Source organism: Cervus canadensis, chromosome 33, assembly GCF_019320065.1.
Source record: "Cervus canadensis isolate Bull #8, Minnesota chromosome 33, ASM1932006v1, whole genome shotgun sequence".
NCBI lineage: Eukaryota > Metazoa > Chordata > Mammalia > Artiodactyla > Cervidae > Cervus > Cervus canadensis.
Window position 1 is genome coordinate 19003143 of NC_057418.1, and position 21542 is coordinate 19024684.

Consider the following 21542-nt stretch of genomic DNA (forward strand, 5'->3'; position numbering starts at 1 on the left):
GGACTCTACTGCTGAGTCACCAGGAAGCCATAGTTAATAATGCTGTTATATATTTGAAAATTACTAAGATAATAGGCCTTAAAAGTTCTTATAACAAGGGGAAAAAATTGTAAGTACGTGTGGTGATGTACATTTCTTAGAGTTGTGATTACCATTTTGCTATGTATACAAATACTGATTGTTATGTTGTATACCTGAAACTAATAATAATGTTGTATGTCACTTATATCTCAATAAAAACTGCAGTTATTTATTAGTAGCTTTAAACAAGAGATTAACAGAACTTGTTCTTTTTTTTTTCATTAGTCATTTTGTACGATCTTTTATTAAGAAAGGGCTGGTTCCAGGATCTGGATTATCTTCTCTTACTGAAAATGATGAAACTGCAGCCTTTAGCCAGATAGACTTAAACCAACTGGCAAAAAATATGTCTCAGGTAACTATGTTACTCTTATTATTAGCCCAGTTCTTAACTATGAAAGTTTTTTTTCCCTTAAACTGTGAAATATATTGTACATAAATGCCTTTCAGCACAATAAATACTACTGAAAATAAGCTTCTTATGTACCCATTTCACAGTACCCCACACAGGTACCCCTCTGCTCCTCCCACAATAATCAGGAAACCACGTGTCCCAGAGGCAGCGCTACAAAATACAAGGGTTTATATTGGGATGTCTGAGCTGGGAAAGGAACCCTTCAAATGGGGTCCCCCCAAATGAACTGAATCTGAGAGAGACATTAACCCTATGTGTTAAAGCCATTGAGATTTCAGGACCGGTTTGTTATCACAGACTAGCTCAGCCTTATATGGTTCATGTTTTTAAACAGCAAAACTGCCTTACCTTTGCCTCTTAAAATAGATACAAATGATAGGGAAAACAGGGCTGTTTTCAGATATTCCCTAGGAATGAAGATTTAGCACAAGTCAGGAATTAATTATTTACCTGTTTCTTCTTCCACCTTCATCGTTACTTCCAGCTGTAATGGAAGAAAGATGATAAGGGATAAAAATATTCGTCCTTTAAAAATATTCTAGCTGGAAGGATTGGGTGTTTTTTCTTATACAACTTTTTGTACAACTAATTGCTTCATTTTTTTTTTTTTTGCTTGCTTATTTTTCCTATGACACATTAGGGAGCTGTCCCAAATGATTTTTTTTTTTTTTAAAGAAACACCATTAAACAAACACCCTCTGAACACCTTCACCACACGAACACGTGAGATTATTCTATCAATGCCGACAATTTTCCTGGAGACATCATCCCTGGGATCCTTTGCTCTCTCGCTCTTGTTAAACTGGTAGAAACCTGCAACTGTCATCGCGGGACTTTCTCTTCTCTCTCTCCTCTGATGGATTTTCTAATTTTTGGAAACTATGCTGTCCTCCTACTTTATACTCTAAATTCGATGGCACGCATCTTCTAATACTCCCTGAGAAAAGATGCATGGAAAATGAAGATTATGAGAGCAAGAAGTTCTTTGTATATTCTGATGTTAACCCTTTATTATACATATGATTTGCAAATAATTTCTCTCATCCCATAGGCTGCATTTTCACTGTTGATGATCTCTTTTTGAATGACAGAAGATTTTCTCCATAGTCCAATTTCTTTTTACTTTTGTTGTCTGTTTTTGTTGTCAAATCTGAGAAACCAGTGTCAAACCCAAAGTCACGAAGCTCTTCACTTATGTTTTCTTTAAAAGTTTTTTGCAGTTTTAGTCTCTTTGTCTTTTTTAAAATCAACTTTACATTCAAACTTTCTGTTGAATTTATTTCACTTTCCTATTTTTAGATTCTAAGAGCTCTACCTTGTTCCTGATGTATTTTTATAGAAGTTTACCATGTGATAAATGACTATCTTCTTAACTTTCTGATAATACTAGCTTTTAAAACGTCTCCCTATATTATTATTTCTGGTTCCTATGAATATTTCTATCCACATCCATTAGTTTCTTTCTTTTATATGGGGCTCTTTCCCCAATTGCCTGGCAGTACTTTGTTATACACATATAAGGAGTTTATGACATTACAGGGCTGCTGATTAGAAGAAGCTTTATGGCATGGATAGAGCTTGTCAGCTGGTAGCTTTAATTTGAGATAATTGGGGATAAATGAGCTTCATTTGGGGGTGGGACTGACTCCAAATATGAGATTCCCGAAGGTTTTCCTCCAGCTCTGTTCAGTTTCTCAGGTTAAGGGTTCTCTAATCTCCCTGCTGGGGTGGAATGTGGTGGTAAGGATTGTCATACTCTTATCCACCAGAGTTATTAAAGCCAAGCAGCAGAGTTCCTGAGAGTCTCAAAGTTCGTCATGTGGATGTTCACTTAATTCCTCTCCTCTCTTTGTAGTAGCCTTTCTTGATTCCCACTCTGTCTGTGAACCCAGATCTGGAGATTTTTCATTTAATTTCTCCACTTGACTCAAGTTCCAGTGTCCTATTTAGGCTGAAGAAGGATAGATGCTAAACCAGGAGGGATTAGGGAGAAGTGGGGATTCATCTGTTCCTTATATAGACATTCAACCCACCCCTGTATTTTCAGCCTGCATCTCATTTCCTTCTTTTCAGTTCAGTTTAGTCACTCAGTCATGTCCAGCTCTTTGCGACCCCATGGACTGCAGCACTCCAGGCTTCCCTGTCCATCACCAACTCCTGGAGCCCCCTCAAACTCATGTCCGTTGAGTCGGTGATTCCATCCAACCATCTCATCCTCTGTTGTCCCTTTCTCCTCCCGCCTTCAATCTTTCCCAGCTTTGGGGTCTTTTTGAATGAGTCAGTTCTTCGTGTCAGGTGGCCAAAGTACTGGAGTATTCTCCTTCTCAGATGCCTGCTAGTTGTTTCTGGGCTTCTAAGGCTTGGATGGGCTTGCTTCTCACTAACACTTCATATTCAATTATCTCTACTCTGTTGTCTTCTCCACCCCACTTTACATCGTCCAAAATATTGTTAACATCACCCATCACTAGACTGTATAAATTTATACAATTTTATCTTTTAAATTATTTTAATTGTATTCCAGAAATAGCAGAGTACTACATGTGCATTCAATGTATTTTCCCTGTTAAAAGTTTGAGAAATGATTTTTTGTAATTTGAAATAATCCTTTCTAGTTTCTGTATGTGTGTTTATTCACTCCGTCATGTCCAACTCTTGCGACCCCATAGACTGTAGCCCACCAGGCTCCTCTGTCCGTGGGATTCTCTAGGCAAGAATACTGGAGCGGGTTGCCATCTGCTTCTCCGGGGGACCTTCCTGACCCAGGAGTCAAGCCCAGATCTCCTGCATTGCAGGCAGATTCTTTAGGGACTGAGCTACAAGAGAAGCCCCACTAGTTTCTGTATACTAACCATTAATCATAACCTCATTTTTGTCAATCTGTATAAATTATCAGTGTATAAATTATAAATTATCAGTGCCTCATACCATCTAACATATCTACTCAGGGATATTATTGCTTTAATTTAAATTTTCTTATAAGATTCAAACACGTAATAAGCTCATATAAGCAGTATTTTAATGTCACAAATGTAAACTCTCAGTCAAATTCACATCTTTTGGATTTTAAGGTTGAAAACAAATTCCATTTTGCTGTATGTTTTATTAAGGATTTAGAGAAATTTCAATTTCTCCAGTGTTTAGAAGACTGTATGAACCTTTTTGAAAACCATGGTGCTTTAGAGAGCAGCCATGTTTTGTTGAATTTATAAATGATTTCTCAGTGTGTTCCTTTCAATTCACAGGGAACTGTTACTTTACAACCTGTACTCGGAAAAGGTAAATCAATAATCTTCTCATGACTTTTTTCTCAGATATCAAAATACAAAGGGGTCTCTGCTTTCTGACAGCTTCTTGCTCTCCCTTCTCCTGTTCTCAGCATCCCACCCCCACCCCAAGGTCCCCTCTGATGTGTAGAGTTTAATCCGCTCCCGGCTAGAAAAATCAGATAATCGCACTTGTTAAATTCAAACTTAAAGTCAAAATGAAAGACAATCTGATTAAAGCCCCGTGAGTCATGCTCATGTGTTTTAATGCATGCACATTAGGATCAAAGCACTAAAACCACTGCAAATTCCTCAGTTCCTAAATAATGGCTTGTGTGTGTAAAAGTGTTAGTTGCTCAGTCGTGTCTGACTGTGACCCCATGGACTTGCAGTTTTTCGGTCCTGCCTGACTCTGTGTGAACCCATGGAGTGTAGCCCACCAGGCTCCTCTGTCCATGGGATTCTCCAGGCAAGATTACTGGAGTGGGTTGCCATTCCCTTCTCCAGGGGATCTCCCTGACCCAGGGAGCGAACTCCCAAGGCTCACATTCCAAACACAGTGTTGTGTGGCTTGTATATATATAACATTGTGGTTCCAGAAAGTATACAGGAAATGTATGGCCTTGATAAACATAATATAAGATTGCAGAATCACTGACTATGGAGATCAATTGTCTTATATAAAGATGTCAGTCACCGTAGATCTTTCAAATTTTTGTTTCTTCTATTGTCTGGGCCATCCCATCTCTTAATGTCCGTTTATAGCAGATTTTACATGCATTGTTCAGTTGTGACCCCATGAACTGTAGCATGAACTTCCCTGTCCTTCATTATTTCCCTGAGTTTGCTCAAACTCATGTCCATTGACTGAATGATGCCACCCAACCATCTCATTCTCTGTTGTCCCCTTCTCCTCTTGACTTCAATCTTTCCCAGCATCATGGTCTTTTCCAGTGAGTCATCTCTTCACATCAGGTGGCCAACATATTGGAGCTTCAGCTTCAGCATCAGTCCTTCCAGTGAATATTCAGGGTTGATTTCCTTTAGGAGTGACTTGTTTGACCATACATAAAGCATAAAGCAGCTAAATTCGGTTATATATATATATATATAACTTTACAATCTGCAGAGAATGTGTACACAGATTTACAAAGGCATTTTCAGATTTTCTGGACACTGCATACAAGATAGGATTAAATTCTCCTGAGCATATGAAAATGGGTTTCTGCATGGACATCTACAAATCCGAGGCCTGAAATTACTATCTCAGGAAATATTTTCTCAAAAACAGACTTCAATATGTGAGCTCCCCTCTACTGTTTTCCATACCTTAATAACTTAGTATTTAACAGCCTAGGTGTGTTTGATACTGTTGTCTCCTGCTCTGCACAGATGAACTAGCAGACTATGGAATCAATGACACAGTCCATCCAGCTGAGGGAATCAGTTTGGAAAAAGATTTGGTCAGCCAGACAACAGCAACACAGGAAAAATCGCAGGAGGAACTTACAACAATAAATAACAGTGTTTCTAAAGAAATATGGTTGGATTTTGAAGACTTCTGTGTATGTTTTCAGTAAGTATAAATTTTATGTGTGTGTAATATAATGGATATATAAGCCTTTGATTTTTAGCTTTCATTTAAAAGAGTTAAGCCAGTGTTAGTCTGGTGTTGATCTAATAGTACACAAAAATATTAGAAGGAAATATGGATGAGTTGATTATCCACATGAAGCTTGGGTAGCCGAACCAGTCTCAGGCCAATTTCAGCCTCTTCTCAAAGACTTATTTTTTGTTTAAGTTTATTCACAGAGACAGATCATTTGTGTCCTTGTCAGGCAACTAATTCAATACAGTTGTTCTTTTTCCCAGCTTTATTTATGCAAAATTGACAGATAAAATGATAAGTAGTTAGTATGCATGGAGGGTGGATGAATTGGGAGATTAAAACTGACATATATACAGTTTCATATGTAAAATAGATGTGGGAACCTGCTATATTGTACAGGGAGCTTAGCTGAGTGTTCTGTGATGACCTAGAGGGCTGGCGTGGGAGGGAAGCTCCAGAAGGAGGAGATATATGTACGTATAGGGCTGTTTCACTTCATTGTAATAGCAGAAATTAACAGAACTTTGTAAAGCAACTGTACTCAAAAAAAAAAAAAAAAAGTGTACCTGGTGATGAATTAAAATACGTACATATTGTGAAAGATCCCCCCATCCATTTAATTAACATATCTATCACCTCATATGTTTATCTTTTTATTTTGTGTGAGAACATTTAAGTTCTGTTCTTTGAGCACATTTTAATTATACAATGTAGTGTTATCAACAATACTCACCGTGTTTCACATTAGATCTTCAAACCTTATTCATCTTGTAACAGGAAGTTTGTACTCTTTTTACCAATCTCTTCTTATTTTCCCCACCCCCAGCCCTGGCAACCATGTTTTTCCTCTCTGAGTTGTTATTATTTCTTGTAACTTTCATCTATCTTTACCTGTTTTGCCTATGATTATTCATGTCTGAGAAACTTAATATGTAGTACTAGTCTGTTGCATATAATGACAATAACCTGTTGTAAATGTTTTTCAGGACTATATATATTTTCCACAAACCAAGTTCATATTGCCTTAACTTTCAAAAATCAGAATTCAAGGTAAATACCTTATGATATCGTCTCTTTCGCTTCTTAAATTTTTGATGAAATCATGCTAGTGAAAAACACTTTCAAATTTATCAAGCATTTCTAAACTTATAATTATATTTTTAAAAATTGTTAGGGTCTTCTACTAATCACCTACCCAGACAATAAGCAAAATTCTGCTACCTGGTATTTCCAAGTGTGATCCATCTGGTTATGTTGCAGAAGTTCAATCCTGAGATGCATTATTTTATAAATTCACATTAAGGAAATTTTGACTTATAAATAAAGGGAGGAAAAGCACAAAAAATTCACTTTGCATGCTTGCATGCTAGGTCGCTTCAGTCATGTCCAACTCTTTGCAACCCTATGGACTGTAGCCCACCAGGCTCCTCTGCCCACGGGATTCTCCAGGCAAGAATACTGGAGTGGATTGCCATGCCCTCCTCCAAGGGATCTTCACAACCCGGGGATCAAACCCACATCTCATATGTCTTCTGCTAATTAATGTTCACTGACTTGCACACAATTTCTAAAACATAAACACATTTTCACTATCATTTTTGCTATATCAGCCCACATTCTTCCTTCTGCTTGAAATTACTTCGAATTAGTCCTTCCCACTGCTTGAGGTTCATTCACCTTCCTCTGACCAATGTCTGCAAGTCCCTCAGAATAGCACGGATGCCGTGAGACCTCCTTTCCTGGCCATAGAGTCTGAGTCAAGTATGCTCTTTCCACGCATTCCGTGTGACTGTCCACACTCAAACCCTTTCCTCCCTCCATTCTGACTGTATGGTCATTCCTCTGTGTTCCTCCACCTACCTATCCACTTCATGTCAGCATGTTAAGGAGGACTCTGTCCTTTTCTTTACTGTTGAGGCCCTGGCATGAAGTAGAAACTTGGTTTAAAAAAATTGTTGAATGAATTAATGAACAAGTCTCACATGGGGTAGAATTTTGGAGAAGATGATGAAATGTATCCTGGGAAATTAAATTACACTGAAACATGCTTGTTGCTTGTATGAAGCCATGCAAGCCCCAGTGATAACTTCACATCTCGCAGAGCTAATGCAGAGTTGGGGGAAGTAAGGAGGCTTGGAGATGACTTCTCCCTTTGCACTTGTACTAGATGAAAATGCAGACAGAGAAAACCTTTTTGAGCATCCCTCAAGAGGTGCTTTGTAGCTGGCTGCCTGCTCTGAAAGTACAAATCAGCTCCTTACTAGTGACTGGGGCTGGCAGAATGATTGACCTGGCTCAGAAGTCTGTCTACAAAACATACCCAGAGGAATGCTTTGACTTTATGAAGATAAAAAAGCCAACAAAGCAAAAGCAAACAAACAAAACCCAAACTGTTAATTGGGAATGGCAGAGCCCAGTGTGTGGTATGACATTTATTTATCATTTATAGTTAATTTAGGAATGTCATCATATTCAAATTACTGGCAACAGTTAAATGATAGTCATTTATAGGTGCTCCCTCTGTTCCCAGCCTTGAACTAGGTTCTTTATTGCATCAACTCTTCAAGGAAAATCAAATGAAAAGACTATTATTATTATCAATTTTCAGATTAGGAAACTGAAGCAGACCAAGTTTGGCTAAAATGCCCAAGGTCACCAAACTAGTAAGTGGCACAAACAACAGGAGAACCAGGTTTGTCCTCAGTGAAGCCTTTCTCACTAGAGCACCTCTGGAGGAAGCAGATCCATGGCTCTGGAGCCAGACTGCCTGGTTTTGAATGCAAATTTCACTTGGGATAGGACTCTTTGCCTCGATTTACTTATTTATATGATGACAGTGAGAGACCTAAATCAGAGTTGAGAAAGGAATGACAGAATTTGTGTAAAACACTTAGAAGAATGCCTAATACTAAGTGAAAAATAAATGCTGGCTGTCATTATTATTACTAAGAGCATTTGGCACATGAGTTTTTGTTTTACATTGCCACCCTAATATATATGTGTGTGTGTGTATTTGGACATTTTTATGAAGTGATAGTAAATACAGAATTTTAATTTCCTTTTAAAGTTTCAGCTTGGCAAAATAAAATGACAGCATCCATTATGAGTACCTTCATCCCCCTGATTTTTTTTTTTTTTTTTTAGCATCAATGGTCTGAGAAAAGGATGACTTAGAGGATGTTGTTAGTACCCAAAATTAACGGCCTTTAGTTTGGACGGTCCATGATCTGAGGCTAGGCAGTCCTGATTTAGGGGCTTCCCTGGTGGCGCAAATGGGAAAGAATCTGCCTGCAATGCAGGAGACCCGGGTTCGATACCTGAGTAGGAAAGATCCTCTGTAGAAGGGCATGGTAATCCATCCAGTATTCTTGCCTGGAGAACCCCACACACAGAGGCGCCTGGCGGGCTACAGTCCATGAGGTCGCAAAGAGTCGGACAAGACTGAGCAACTAATACTTTCCCTTTGAGTCCTGATTTTAGTGGCCACAGGCACTGCCTGCGGAACTGGGACACAGAGTCTGAGGCTTGTCCTGTGAACATCCATTAGCTGTCCCCATGGGTGATGTCATGGGGGCTGGCAGGGGGCTTGCAAAGATGTCTCGTGCCTGCACCAGGGCAGATTCCCTGCATGTGGCCTCCAGGGCCACCTCATCTTCAAATTCTCAGACAATTTAAAATGATGGCAAATAGCAAGGTAGAGCCTCCTCCTTGCTCGCACAGGCTACACTGGCAAATCCAGGGTCCTTCAGAGTTTTAGACAGGGAGTATTTGAAACAACTGCTCTATCACCAACATGTTGCAGACAAAAGAAAACAAAAGAAAACTAAAATAGAATGTCAAATGCTAACTATTGGAAAACTTTGAATGACGCAGTCATTTTCAATAGTTACATTGCATCAAACATTTCTAGAAATCTTATTATACTTGATTATTAAGGATGTCTTTTTCACAATATAACTTGGTTTTTTTTTTGCATTTCAACTTATTTAAATATTGCTGTAAAATAATATAGAAAGCCTTTAAAGTATAATGACAGTTAAATTAACACATTTACTGTACATCATCAGTCAAAATTATGTTGAAGCACAGGGAAATTGAAGTGCAGTAATAGCACAATAATTGAAAGACTAACATTGGAGTTAGGTACTAGTAGATAGACAGACTTACTTTTGAATCTCAGCTGTGCTACTTGCAAGCTCTGTGACCTTTGACGAATTACTTACCCTCTCTGTATTTTAGTTTCTTCATCCATAATGATAGACATTAATAGTACCCACCTAAGATGGATTGAAATCATATTCATGTAATCTTTATGTGCCTGTCCACTAAGAGATATTCCAATTGCGCTCAGTACTTTCCTGCACGCCCCCAGCAAAAATCCAGTTTTGTTCTGGAAAGGGTAACCTTTCACTTCTCCAGGGGATCTTCCCAACCCAGGGAACAAACCCACGTTTTCCACACTGCAGGCAGATTCTTTACCAGCTGAGCCACAAGGGAAGCCCCCAGTTTGGTTCGTTAGCATGCAATGGGTATAGTTCTGAAGACCTTGTAGAATGAAGGAGTAATAGCAAAAACCACCAAGTAGCATATGGTTAGTCACTCAGTTGTGGGTGACTCTTTGTGACCCCCAAGGACTGTAGCCAGGCTCCTCTATCCATAGGATTCTACAGGCAAGAATACTGGAGTGGGTTGCCATGCCCTCCTCTAGGGGATCTTCCCAACCATTGGACTGAACCCAGGTCTCCCTCATTGCAGGCAGATTCTTTACCATCTGAGCCAACAGGGAAGCCCAAGTAGACTACCTTAATACATTTCTATTCTCTCCCTGTTTACTTATCAGGGACCTATTTTCTGAGCACTGCTCAGCTGTGGGCTCAATTTCTTCCTCTACTGTCATTTCTGGAACAAGCATACCCCCTTTCTTTACTCACAGAGGAGAACTTTGGCTCTCTCTGATATGGTGTCTGGCCTCAGTCTCTGCAGACACATGGACTGCTGCCCGCATGTACCGGTGTGATTTTCTTCCTTTCATTAAATCTGTAAAGTACTTGTTGTGGGGTCTAGAACACACTAAATGCTCTATGAATGTCAGGTATTATACTTTCATTAGAAGTGGGAAATAGCAGCATTAACAGGCTGACATGAAATGCAACAATTAGTCTATTTCTTGCAGTTTTCAGATGAACGTGTGTCCTATCACCTATTCGTGGACAGTTTAAAGCCCATTGAACTGCTGATCTGCTTTTCTGCATTGGTACGCTGGGGAGAATCTGGAGGTAAGAGGGCTATGAGAAAATTACAGTCTGAAAGCCCATCTCACTTTCCATTCAGGGAAAATGTATGCTACACGTTTTAGACACCAAATGAAGGAACTTTTTCCCTCTCCAGACCTCCTAAGATCTTCCTGCTCCTCTGACATCAAGGAGTATGCTCACTCTTGCCACCCATCTCTCTCTTTGTTCTGGTCATATGGTTACCTCTTTAGCACACCTAGTCCCTCTGTTTCTCTTCCCCCCTATACATGTCATCATTGTTGATTCTTTAAAAATCTATTTAAAATCACAAGCTCTTCTTTGATTTGACTCTTCCAAAGGCCTCTATCTCCATCCGCACCCCCCAGGCCCCTACTATCATGGCTTTATATAGATTTTATTGTACCAATAACTGTATTATCTCAATCAATTTTAAGCTCTCTGACCTCCACACCTGAAGTTCCAGTTCATTCTAGAATTCCCACCCCTACAATTCTTGGACTTAGTGGGGACCACCATTCATCAACCTTACAACTTTTTCTGTGTCCACCCTCATCAGACCCTTATTTCTCTGTTTCCCAACACAGTTTCCATGCCCATCATTGTATTCATTGACGTTTCTTCACATGTGCCCTCAACGCAAGTGCTTTCTTACCCTCTCGAGTTATGTTTCTGACAAAACCCTAATACTGGTTGAAAATATCCCTGTGCCTGACCTGGGATTGCATCAGAGCAGCTGAGTGTAACTGAAGAAAAAATTCCTACTAGTGAGCCCCATTTTAAATTGAGGACCACGAACCTCAACAAGAACAAACAAATGACCTAAGCACTGTCAACGTTCCCCAAGTTCTTTCATTCTCCCAATTTTCATTCTTATGGATGATTATTGCAAACCTGCAGGTCTCTCTCCATCTTCAAATCTCCAATTCCCACTCTCATCCTTCCTCCTTTTCAGTTGATGACCTTGCTACTGTTTTCACTGAAGAGATAGGAGAGATCAGAAATGACCCACTCATCTCATATTGAACTCTCTCAAGCTCTAGTCACCCTTCCTTCCTATTCTAACAGACAGACTGTTCCTTTTCTTCTCTAAGGCCAATTTCTTGTGAACACATGCCCATATGCACAAAACAGTATTCTTTGATTGACTTGTATTACTAAAGCATTTATATGTAACTCAAATGAACAGCTCTGACCCTGTACAGGTATAAATATTTGCTGCATGCTTAATATTGAATTTCTTGCCTACCTTGATGGCAGAGACTATGGTTTTCCTACCAAGATATGCCCAATGTTTTGAGTGGTATCAGATGTGTAGCAGGTAGGCAATAAATATTTGTTGAATAAACATTCCAGACTTCAGCAGTGTGAGTTTAGTATGTCTACCTAACCAACAGTTCCTAAGCTGTACCACATCCTAGAACATTGAAACTCCAAATACATAGAAGTGTTTTAGATCTTGTGGTGGCCTGTAACATTAGCTTGAGGGTTAGCTGCAAAACAAGGTAAAAAGTACTTTGCCCTCAGCTACCAATGAAGAATAATATTTTCTACCCACTTTCAGATTTTTAAAAAGTTAATTAAAGTTTAATTAGATTGTTTTAATTAATTTACAAAATACAATTGAATTTAAAATGTTACTTTATTGAAATGAAAGTTTTGTTAATTATCTGTTATTTCTCCACACACTTAAAGCTAAGAATCAAAGGTAAAAAAACTTAGATAAAATGTAGTATATTTTGCCCTTGTTTTGACACTTTCTTAGGAAAATCTCTCATTTTCCCAGATGTAGTAATTTTCCTCCTTTAAAATTGCATCCAGCAGGATATTGTGATTACTGCCCTACATAAGCCAAGCAGTGGTATACTACAGTGAAATATCCCTGGCTGACCTCTTTTTTTCTAACTTTTCCATTCCTGGTTTCTTCAGCTGGGTGAATGACTACGAGGAGAAAAGTAGGAATAGGAACGGAGATCTTGCTTCCTCTCGGGTATTATTTCCCATAACTATTTACCCAGCATAATTTCTAATGTTTTATGAGCATTTTCAGAATATGTCTAATTCTTGGTTGTTGTTAATATTATTATAATATATTATTATTAATGTCATATTGATAAAAAAGCAATACTAGTGATAGCCAACTAGACTCTCACAATTGAATTTATATAAATATATATATATATATATCTTTTTTTTTTAACTTTTCCTAAAGCTTTAACAAAGAACAGCCCTCCCATAGAGCCTGGACTACTTACAGTTGAGACGGTTTCCTGGAAATCTCTGAGGCCACGCCATCTCGTTGTGACAATTCACACCTATGCTACCAAGGCTACAGTAGTTCGCCTGCCTGTTGGGTATGGAGTGACTTTATTTTTCCCATACTAAGAATTATTTGAAGACTTGTAAACTTTTGACTACTAGATAATGAAACAATATGGAATCTAATATGTAGTTTCCTAAAGTGATTTCACAAAGTATAGGCCTATCATCATGATTCTTGAGAAAAATAATTCTGGAAACAAATAAACTGAAGAAACGCTGTACCTTTTGGAAGATGCATAATTGTCAAAGAATATGAAACTTCTTTAGTAAAGAGTACATTTTAAATGTGTTTAATCCAGTATTTCCTAAAATTAATTTATTAAAATGATCTTTTTGTTTTATTGTGCCATAGTTCTTAATAAGGACCATGATTTTATTTAAAAACAGGTTGAAAAACAGCATTTTTTTCTGTAAATCTATAGTTTTACCTGTAGTTATTTTTAATTTTACCTGTAGTTTTATTTTAAACTAAGATACAATTGGTTAAACACATCACATTTCCCATTTTAAAGAAAAGATACCTAATTGAAAAGTTTTCATGATTTTTGATAAGTTCAAAATATTACCTCATATTTCAGATAAGATAAATATTTTGCTGAATTTCCCAAGATCAATCATGATAATTCTATGTGATTAATGAAAAGCTATGGCTCTTATTCAAATAGCAAAATCCAAGCAACAAAATAAAGTGCTAAAATAATCTATGGCAAGCATCCAATATTCCTAGAGGAATAATAAATTTTAGAGATACTGTATTTTTCACATCTCCCCTAAAAACTCTAGTTTGGAAAGATTCTCCCAGAAATCATTTTTCTGTCTGAGTGCTCATTCATCAAGATGACCAAGGATAGGGAACTGATAAAGAATCTGCTTTTATCTGGGCTTCCCTGGTGGCTCAGACACTAAAGAATCAGCCTGCAATGCAAGAGACCTGGGTTCAGTCTCTGGGTCAGGAAGATCCCCTAGAGAAGGGAATGGCAACCCACTCCAGTATTCTTGCCTGGAGAATTCCATGGACAGAGGAACCTGGCGGACTACTCTACAGTCCATGGGGCCGCAAAGAGTAAAATACAACGGAACAGCTAAACACTTTCTCAATTTACTACTTCTATCCACATTTCCCCCCACAGGGACCTAAGCAGCCAACAGGAAGGTTTCAAACATGCTCTCAGTCCCCTCCATGGTGCTACGACCTGGTAGGAGAGACATAAGTAACATACATGAAGCTGTGCATTTATGAGAAAATGACTATGAAATCTACAAAGCACTGGGCCAATGTGAATTATTACTGTTGTGAGGGGAAAATCAGAACCAGTCTTTTGCAATATGTCTGCAGTGCATGGGAGATGTCTCCAATCTGTGCAATTTTGTCATTTAGTGTGACTGCTTTTATTCAACATAATTAGTGAAATATAGATTCCATGCTCTCTGAAGGTTCTTTCAGAGTAAAAATTCATCAGTCATTACCTCATGTGTGTTACAAAATTCAGCCCATACTAACCTTTGACTTCATTTGAGCACAAAGTATCATCAAGTAGCTAACAGAGGCAAGGACTACAACAAAGGAGACCATTGATTTATATATTGTGTTCACTCTCTTTAGGAGACACATGCTGCTCTTCACTGCATACTCCCCCATGGGCCACTCCATACACATCTGCAGCATGGTGACCTTCGTCATTGGGGATGAAGATGTTGTGCTACCCAACTTTGAGCCGGTAAATTGGTTAGCAACTGTGATGTTTGTGTGTGTGCTTTAGTTTCAAAGATCTTGAACTAAATCATATTTCTATTTTTTTATTCAGCTTACTCATTTTTTTACTTTTTAAAACTATTAAGTATATTCTTTAAGAATTCTCAAATACGTGTTAATAAGTAGTCTAAACTCTGTAGGGATACAAATAAAATAATTTTATTTTAAAAATATATTATTTTATTTCATTTTATTTTATTTACTCATCTCTGCTCTGTTGAATTCCCTTACACATCTGTTAACACCTAAGGCAGATCCCATAGTATCAATATTATTGTTCCCTTGAGAAACAGAAAGGATCAGTACAGACTTTTTCAGTGCAGATTAAATTTTTAATATTTTATATGCTCCTTTCCCCCTTCTTTGTCCTAAGGAAGGGACTCTGGGATTCAGGGGGAGAGGATCCATGAAAGGGTCAGTCATTTCTTCATTGGCTCTTAACCTCGGTTTTTCTAGCTCCTCAGCTCTGACAGGGTCTGAAAGAAAAGAGAGATAAATAAATCTTCCTTCAGGTCCTGTCTTGGTTTAGACGTCCTCTCAAGGACATCTTTAGACATATGCATATGCATTTTGGGAGACAAGTATTTATAGGGCCTTTCTACTGCATAATTCAGCTTTACCTGCTCCTCCAATCTATCGCCATATATCACAACTTCATATTAGTGAGATGAGATCCACTTAGCCAGTCAGTAAACCTCTTGTCCAGAGTGGTAGTGGATGGGTCAAAACCACCTCCGTGCTCATGTTTTCATGGCCCAGATAGGCTCTAGTCATGCGTCCTTCCCTCTCCAGGCAGCGGTCCTGAAGGATGCCCTTTGGCTGCCTCCTCTCTTTCTGCATTATCTCTCATCAGACCTAACTCCTGCTCAATAGACACAGAAGGAAGATCATCAAGCCCACCTTCCATGTCCCTTAAACCCTTAATTAGATTTACCCTGCTTGCTTTAAATTCTTGTTTTTTCTCTTCTTTAAAAAAAAAATATTTTTACCTGAATAAATCAGTGTCATCTTAAAGAAATCGTACTAAATAAAGCTGCATAAAGTGAAAGTGTTAGTTGCTCAGTCATGTCCGATTCTTCAAGATAACTATAAAAGAAAGGCAGCCAACTTAATTGCCACAATTATATGATTTAGATGAATAATAAATGTGCTTAAGTGGTAAAGAATCCTCCTGCCAATGTAAGAGACACAAGAGACGCAGGTTCGATCCCTGAGTCAGGAAGACCCCCCGGAGGAGGAAATGGCACCCCACTCCAGTATTCTTGCCTGGAAAATTCCATGGACAGAGGAGCCCAGTGAGATACAATCCATGGGGCCTCAAAGAGTCAGACCAGACCGAGTGACTGAGCACACATAATGATATTATAATATGAAAAAAAAAAAAACCCTTCAGGGAACTTGGGGATTTTTAGAACATGAGCCACCATCTCCTTGCATGGCCCTGAAATAAACCTTTCTCTGCTTCAAACTCCAAACAAATAAACAAAAAAAAATTTTTTTACATAGTATGGCTTATCTAGTTTGTTTCTTTTTTATTTTTTGAATTGAAGCAGAATTGATTTATAGTATCATGTTAGTTTCAGCTGTTCAGCCAAGTGTTTCAGCTATTAATATATACTTTTTCAGATTATATTCCATTATAGATTAATTAGAAGATATTGAATATTGTCCCCTGTGTTATATAGTAGATCTTTGTTTCTTATCTATTTTATACGTAGCAGTGTGTATCCGTTAAACCCATACTCCTAATTTTTCCTTCCCCTACCTGTTTGCCTTTGGTTAGTCATAGTTTGTTTTCTATGTCTATGAGTCTTTCAGTTTTGTAAATAGATCCATTTGTACTTATTTATTTTATTCCTCGTATGATATCACACAGTATTTGTCTTTGTATACTTAATCACTATGATATTCTGTAGGCCCATCCATGTTACTGCAAATGGCAGCTTTTCATTCTTCTTATGTCTGAGTAATATTCCAGTACTGTATCCATGCATCGACTGATGGACATTTAGGATGCTACTCTAGATAGTGCTATGAACACTGGGGTGCATGTATCAAACTTAAAAGCTTTTGCACAGCAAAAGAAACCAACAAAACGAAAAGACAGCCTATGGAATTGGAGATATTTGCAAATAATGTGACCGACAAGGGGTTAATTTCCAAAATATACAAACAGCTCATACAACTCAACGTCAAAAAACAACCCAATAAAAAATGGGCAGAAGACCTCAATAGACATTTCTCCAAAGAAGACATTCAGAAGATTAACAGGTATATTAAAAGATGCTCAACACCATTAATTATTAGAGAAATGCAAAGCAAAACCACAATGAGGTATCACCTCACATGGGTCAAAATGGCCATCATCAAAATATCTACAAAAGATAAGTGCTGGAGAGAGTACGGAGAAAAGGAAACCTTCCTACACAGTTGGTTAGAATGTAAATTGATACAGCCACCATATAGAACAGTATGGAGGTTCCACAGTGGTGGTGGTTTAATTGCTAATTCATGTCCAACTCTTGTGACCCCATGGACTGTAGCCCACCAGGCTCCTCTGTCCATGGGATCCTCCAGACAAGACTACTGGAATGCGTTCCCATTTCCTTCTCCAGGGGATCTTCCCAACTCAGGAATTGAACCTGGGTCTCCTGCATTGCAGGAAGATTCTTTACCAATTGAGCAACAAGGGAAGCCCTAAAAAAAAACCTAAAAATAGGACTACCATGTGATCCAGCAATCCAGCTCCTGGACATATGTCCTGGGCATATATTAAAAAAGATGTATGCACCCCAATGTTCATAGCAAAACTGTTTACAATAGTCAGGAAATGGAAGCAGTTTGTTTCTTTCTTTAGGTGATTTAATTCCCTAATTGTTTAACTATTTGGGTCTGTGAACTCATGTTTTCCTGGGATTATCAACTCCTCCATCTTATAAAAGTTATTGGGGCTGACTTTTAGGCCCCAGTAGCCTTCACTTCTAATCAAGAAGGAAAGGGGGATATAGACTGGTTCAAAAGCAGAGAGGCTCAAGCTTCTCAAAGCCATCCTTGATCACTCCCAACGCTACCACTTAACCAGGTGACTTTTCTGGTCATGGTTTCATTTCAGGGAGACACTGTTAAGAAGATATTTCTCCAAAGCTTTGAGGGGATTGGGAGAAGGTCAGGGGGAAGTAAATGCATTAATATGGTGAGTCGATTGCCTCTGTTTTCATCAGCGTCTCACTCCATTCTCACGCTATTCCTGCTGGACTAGTCCTTAGAATTTCTACAGGGAACTGTGCAGTGATGGTAGCGCCCCTAAGGAAAGGGGCCAAAACAGACTTTACGAAGCTTTCCTCCTGCATGACCTCTTCCTCTTCAGGCTGCCTGTAAGCACCCTCTGCTCCGCAACTTCTCCATCATCTGCAACACCTCAGGGTTTTCTCCATCTTTAAAAATACGTTCCTTCCTGATATCCCTGTCTCCTTCTTGCTTTATTGTTTCTTCAGAGTTTATAGCAGAAGGAAGCCAGAAGCCCAGGCAGGGTTCACCCTCTTGCCTTTTCTTTTTTTCAATTGCTCTCTCCCTGAACTCTTCTCTGCCCTGCAGTCATCAAATACCACACAGCTGTCAGACTAATTCCTAGACGTTCTTCAGAACAAAGGTTGGGTATCAATACTGTGGAGAAATTGCCCCTGGCCCCCTGTGGGGTTCGTGTTCTTTCTGTGTGTTCCTACAAGAGCAAGAATCAAGTTCCTTGTTTAACATCTCTCTGACCATGACTCCTGGTGAAATACTTTGATCAAGTAAATCCTCCATAAATAACTGTTGAGTCAGTCCCATAACAGATTTTTAATACAGAAACTAAATCTTTGTAAACCTAATTACACATAAATAAATGAAAATGAGTCTGAGTACTATGCTTGGTCTTCACAGGAGAGCTACCGATTTACAGAGCAGGCTTTAACAATTTTGAAAGCTGTTGGACATGTGATTGCTAATTTCAAAGATAAGGCTAAACTTTCTGCAGCCCTGAAGGATCTACAAACAGCTCACTACCCTATCCCCCTCCAGGATAAAGAACTAACTGCACAGCACTTCAGGGTAAGTATGTTCAGGCTATACAGTTCCTAGAAGAACATGTTCTATTTGTAATAATATATCTCATTTTAGATAAGATCCCCTAAACCAGAGCTGAGAAAATGTTTTGGATGAAGACAATTTGGAAAGTGATGACAGCAAGCAGAAATGAGAGAATAGGAAGAATGAAGTGAGAAAGAAAAGCATATTTGTTAAAGGATGTGATAATGATTGCTGTGGGTTACTGGGGTTCAGTTCTCCAGGGGATCATGGTGAACTGTGGAGGGTATCCCTCAGAAATGTCCTACTGAAGGATGAGGTGACTGTACTATTTATCCACCAACTCCTTCCCCACTGATAGGTGGATGCTCTCGAGGTATCAATATTTCCTCACACTGTTGGGGCTAAGGAGCATCCTGGCTTTCAGTTCAGTTCAGTTCAGTCACTCAGTCGTGTCCAACTCTTTGCAACCCCATGAACTGCAGCACACCAGGCCTCCCTGTCCATCACCAACTCCTGGAGTTTACCCAAACCCATGACCATCAAGTTGATGATGCCATCCAACCATCTCATCCTCTGTCACGCCCTTCTCCTCCTGCCCTCAATCTTTCCCAGCATCAGGGTCTTTTCAAATGAGTCAACTCTTTGCATGAGGTGGCCAAAGTATTGGAGTTTCAGCTTCAACATCAATCCTTGCAATGAACACCCAGGACTGATCTCCTTTAGGATGGACTGGTTGGATCTCCTTGGAGTCCAAGGGACTCTCAAGAGTCTTCTCCAACACCACAGTTCAAATGCATCAATTCTTCAGCACTCAACTTTCTTTATAGTCCAACTCTCACATCCATACATGACTACTGGAAAAACCATAGCCTGAACTAGATGGACCTTTGTTGTCCATCACCAACTCCCGGAGTTTACTCAAACTCATGTCCATTGAGTCGGTGATACCATCCAACCATCTCATTCTCTGTTGTCCCCTTCTCCTCCCACCTTTAATTTTTCCCAGCATCAAGGTCTTTTCCAATGAGTCAACTCTTTGCATGAGGTGGCCAAAGTATTGGAGTTTCAGCTTCAACATCAGTCCTTCCAATGAACACCCAGGACTGATCTCCTTTAGGACAGACTGGTTGGATCTCCTTGCAATCCAAGGGACTCTCAAGAGTCTTCTCCAACACCACAGTTCAAGAGCATCAATTCTTTGGCGTTCAGCTTTCTTTATAGTCCAACTCTCACATCCATACATGACCACTGGAGATACCATAGCTTTGACTAGATGGACCTTTGTTGGCAAAGCAATGTCTCTGCTTTCTAGTATGCTGTCTAGGTTGGTCATAGCATTTCTTCCAAGGAGCCAGCATCTTTTAATTTCATGGCTGCAATCACCATCTGCAGTGATTTTGGAGCCCCCAAAAATAAAGTCTCTCACTGTTTCCACTGTTTCCCCATCTATTTGCCAGGAAGTGATGGGACCAGATGCCATGATCTTAGTTTTCTGAATGTTGAGTTTTAAGCCAACTTCTTCACTCTCCTCTTTCACTTTCATCAAGACACTCTTTAGATCTTCTTCACTTTCTGCCGTAAGGGTGGTGTCATCTGCATATCTGAGGTTATTGATATTTCTCCTGGCAATGTTTGATTCCAGCTTGTGCTTCATCCAGTCCAGCATTTCTCATGAGGTATTCTGCATATAAGTCAAATAATCAGGGTGGCAATATACAGGCTTGACATACTCCTTTCTTGATTTGAAACCAGTCTGTTGTTCCATGTTCAGTTCTACCTGTTGCTTCCTGACCAGCATATAGATTTCTCAGGAGGCAGGTCATGTGGTCTGATATTCCCATCTCTTGAAGAATTTTCCACAGTTTATTGTGACCCACACATTCAAAGGCTTTAGCATAGTCAATAAAGCAGAAGTAGATGTTTTTCTGGAGTTCTCTTGCTTTTTTGATAATCCAATGGATGTTGGCAATTTGATCTCTGGTTCCTCTGCCCTGTCTAAATCCAACTTGAACATCTGGAAGTTCACAGTTCACATACTGTTGAAGCCTGGCTTGGAGAATTTTGAGCATTATTTTGCTAGCATGTAAGATGAGTGCAATTGTGTGGTGGTTTGAACATTCTTTGGCATTGCCTTTGTTTGGAATTGGAATGAAAACTGACCTTTACCAGTCCTGTGGCCACTGCTGAGTTTTCCAAATTTGCTGGCATATTGAGTGCAGCACTTTCATAGCATCATCTTTTAGGATTTGAAATAGCTCAACTGAAGTTCCATCACCTCCACTAGCTCTGTTCATAGTGGTGCTTCCTGAGGTCCACTTGACTTCATGTTCCAGGATGTCTGGCTCTAGGTGAGTGATCATACCATTGTGATTATCTGGGTTGTTAAGATGTTTTTTGTATAGTTCTTCTGTGTATTCCTGCTTCTGTTAGGTCCATACCATTTCTGTCCTTTATTGAGTCCATCTTTGCATAAAAAATTCCCTTGGTATCTTAATTTTCTTGAAGAGATCTCTAGTCTTTCCCATTCTATTGTTTTCCTCTATTTCTTTGCATTGATCACTGAGGAAGGCTTTCTTATCTCTCCTTGCTATTCTTTAGAACTCTGCATTCAAATGGGTATATCTTTCCTTTTCTTCTTTCCCTTTCACTTCTCTTGTTTTCATACCTGTTTGTAAGGCCTCCTCAGATCAACCTTTTTGCCTTTTTACATTTCTTTTTCTTGGGGAAATAGTCTTGATCCCTGCCTCCTCTACAGTGTCATGAACCTCTGTCCGCA

At 39.1% G+C, this 21542-nt stretch overlaps 1 protein-coding gene across 1 annotated transcript in view; it reads left to right on the forward strand.

The window, feature by feature from the left end:
• The window catches only part of ADGB (androglobin), a 206616-nt gene that overhangs the window by 81728 nt on the left and 103346 nt on the right, over nt 1-21542 (forward strand). The window contains exons 13-20 of the mRNA XM_043457333.1: nt 307-436; nt 3742-3775; nt 5155-5338; nt 6358-6421; nt 10545-10647; nt 12836-12977; nt 14549-14663; nt 18620-18787. Coding sequence (XP_043313268.1) covers nt 307-436; nt 3742-3775; nt 5155-5338; nt 6358-6421; nt 10545-10647; nt 12836-12977; nt 14549-14663; nt 18620-18787 — 940 coding nt within the window. The remainder of the gene's footprint in view (nt 1-306; nt 437-3741; nt 3776-5154; nt 5339-6357; nt 6422-10544; nt 10648-12835; nt 12978-14548; nt 14664-18619; nt 18788-21542) is intronic.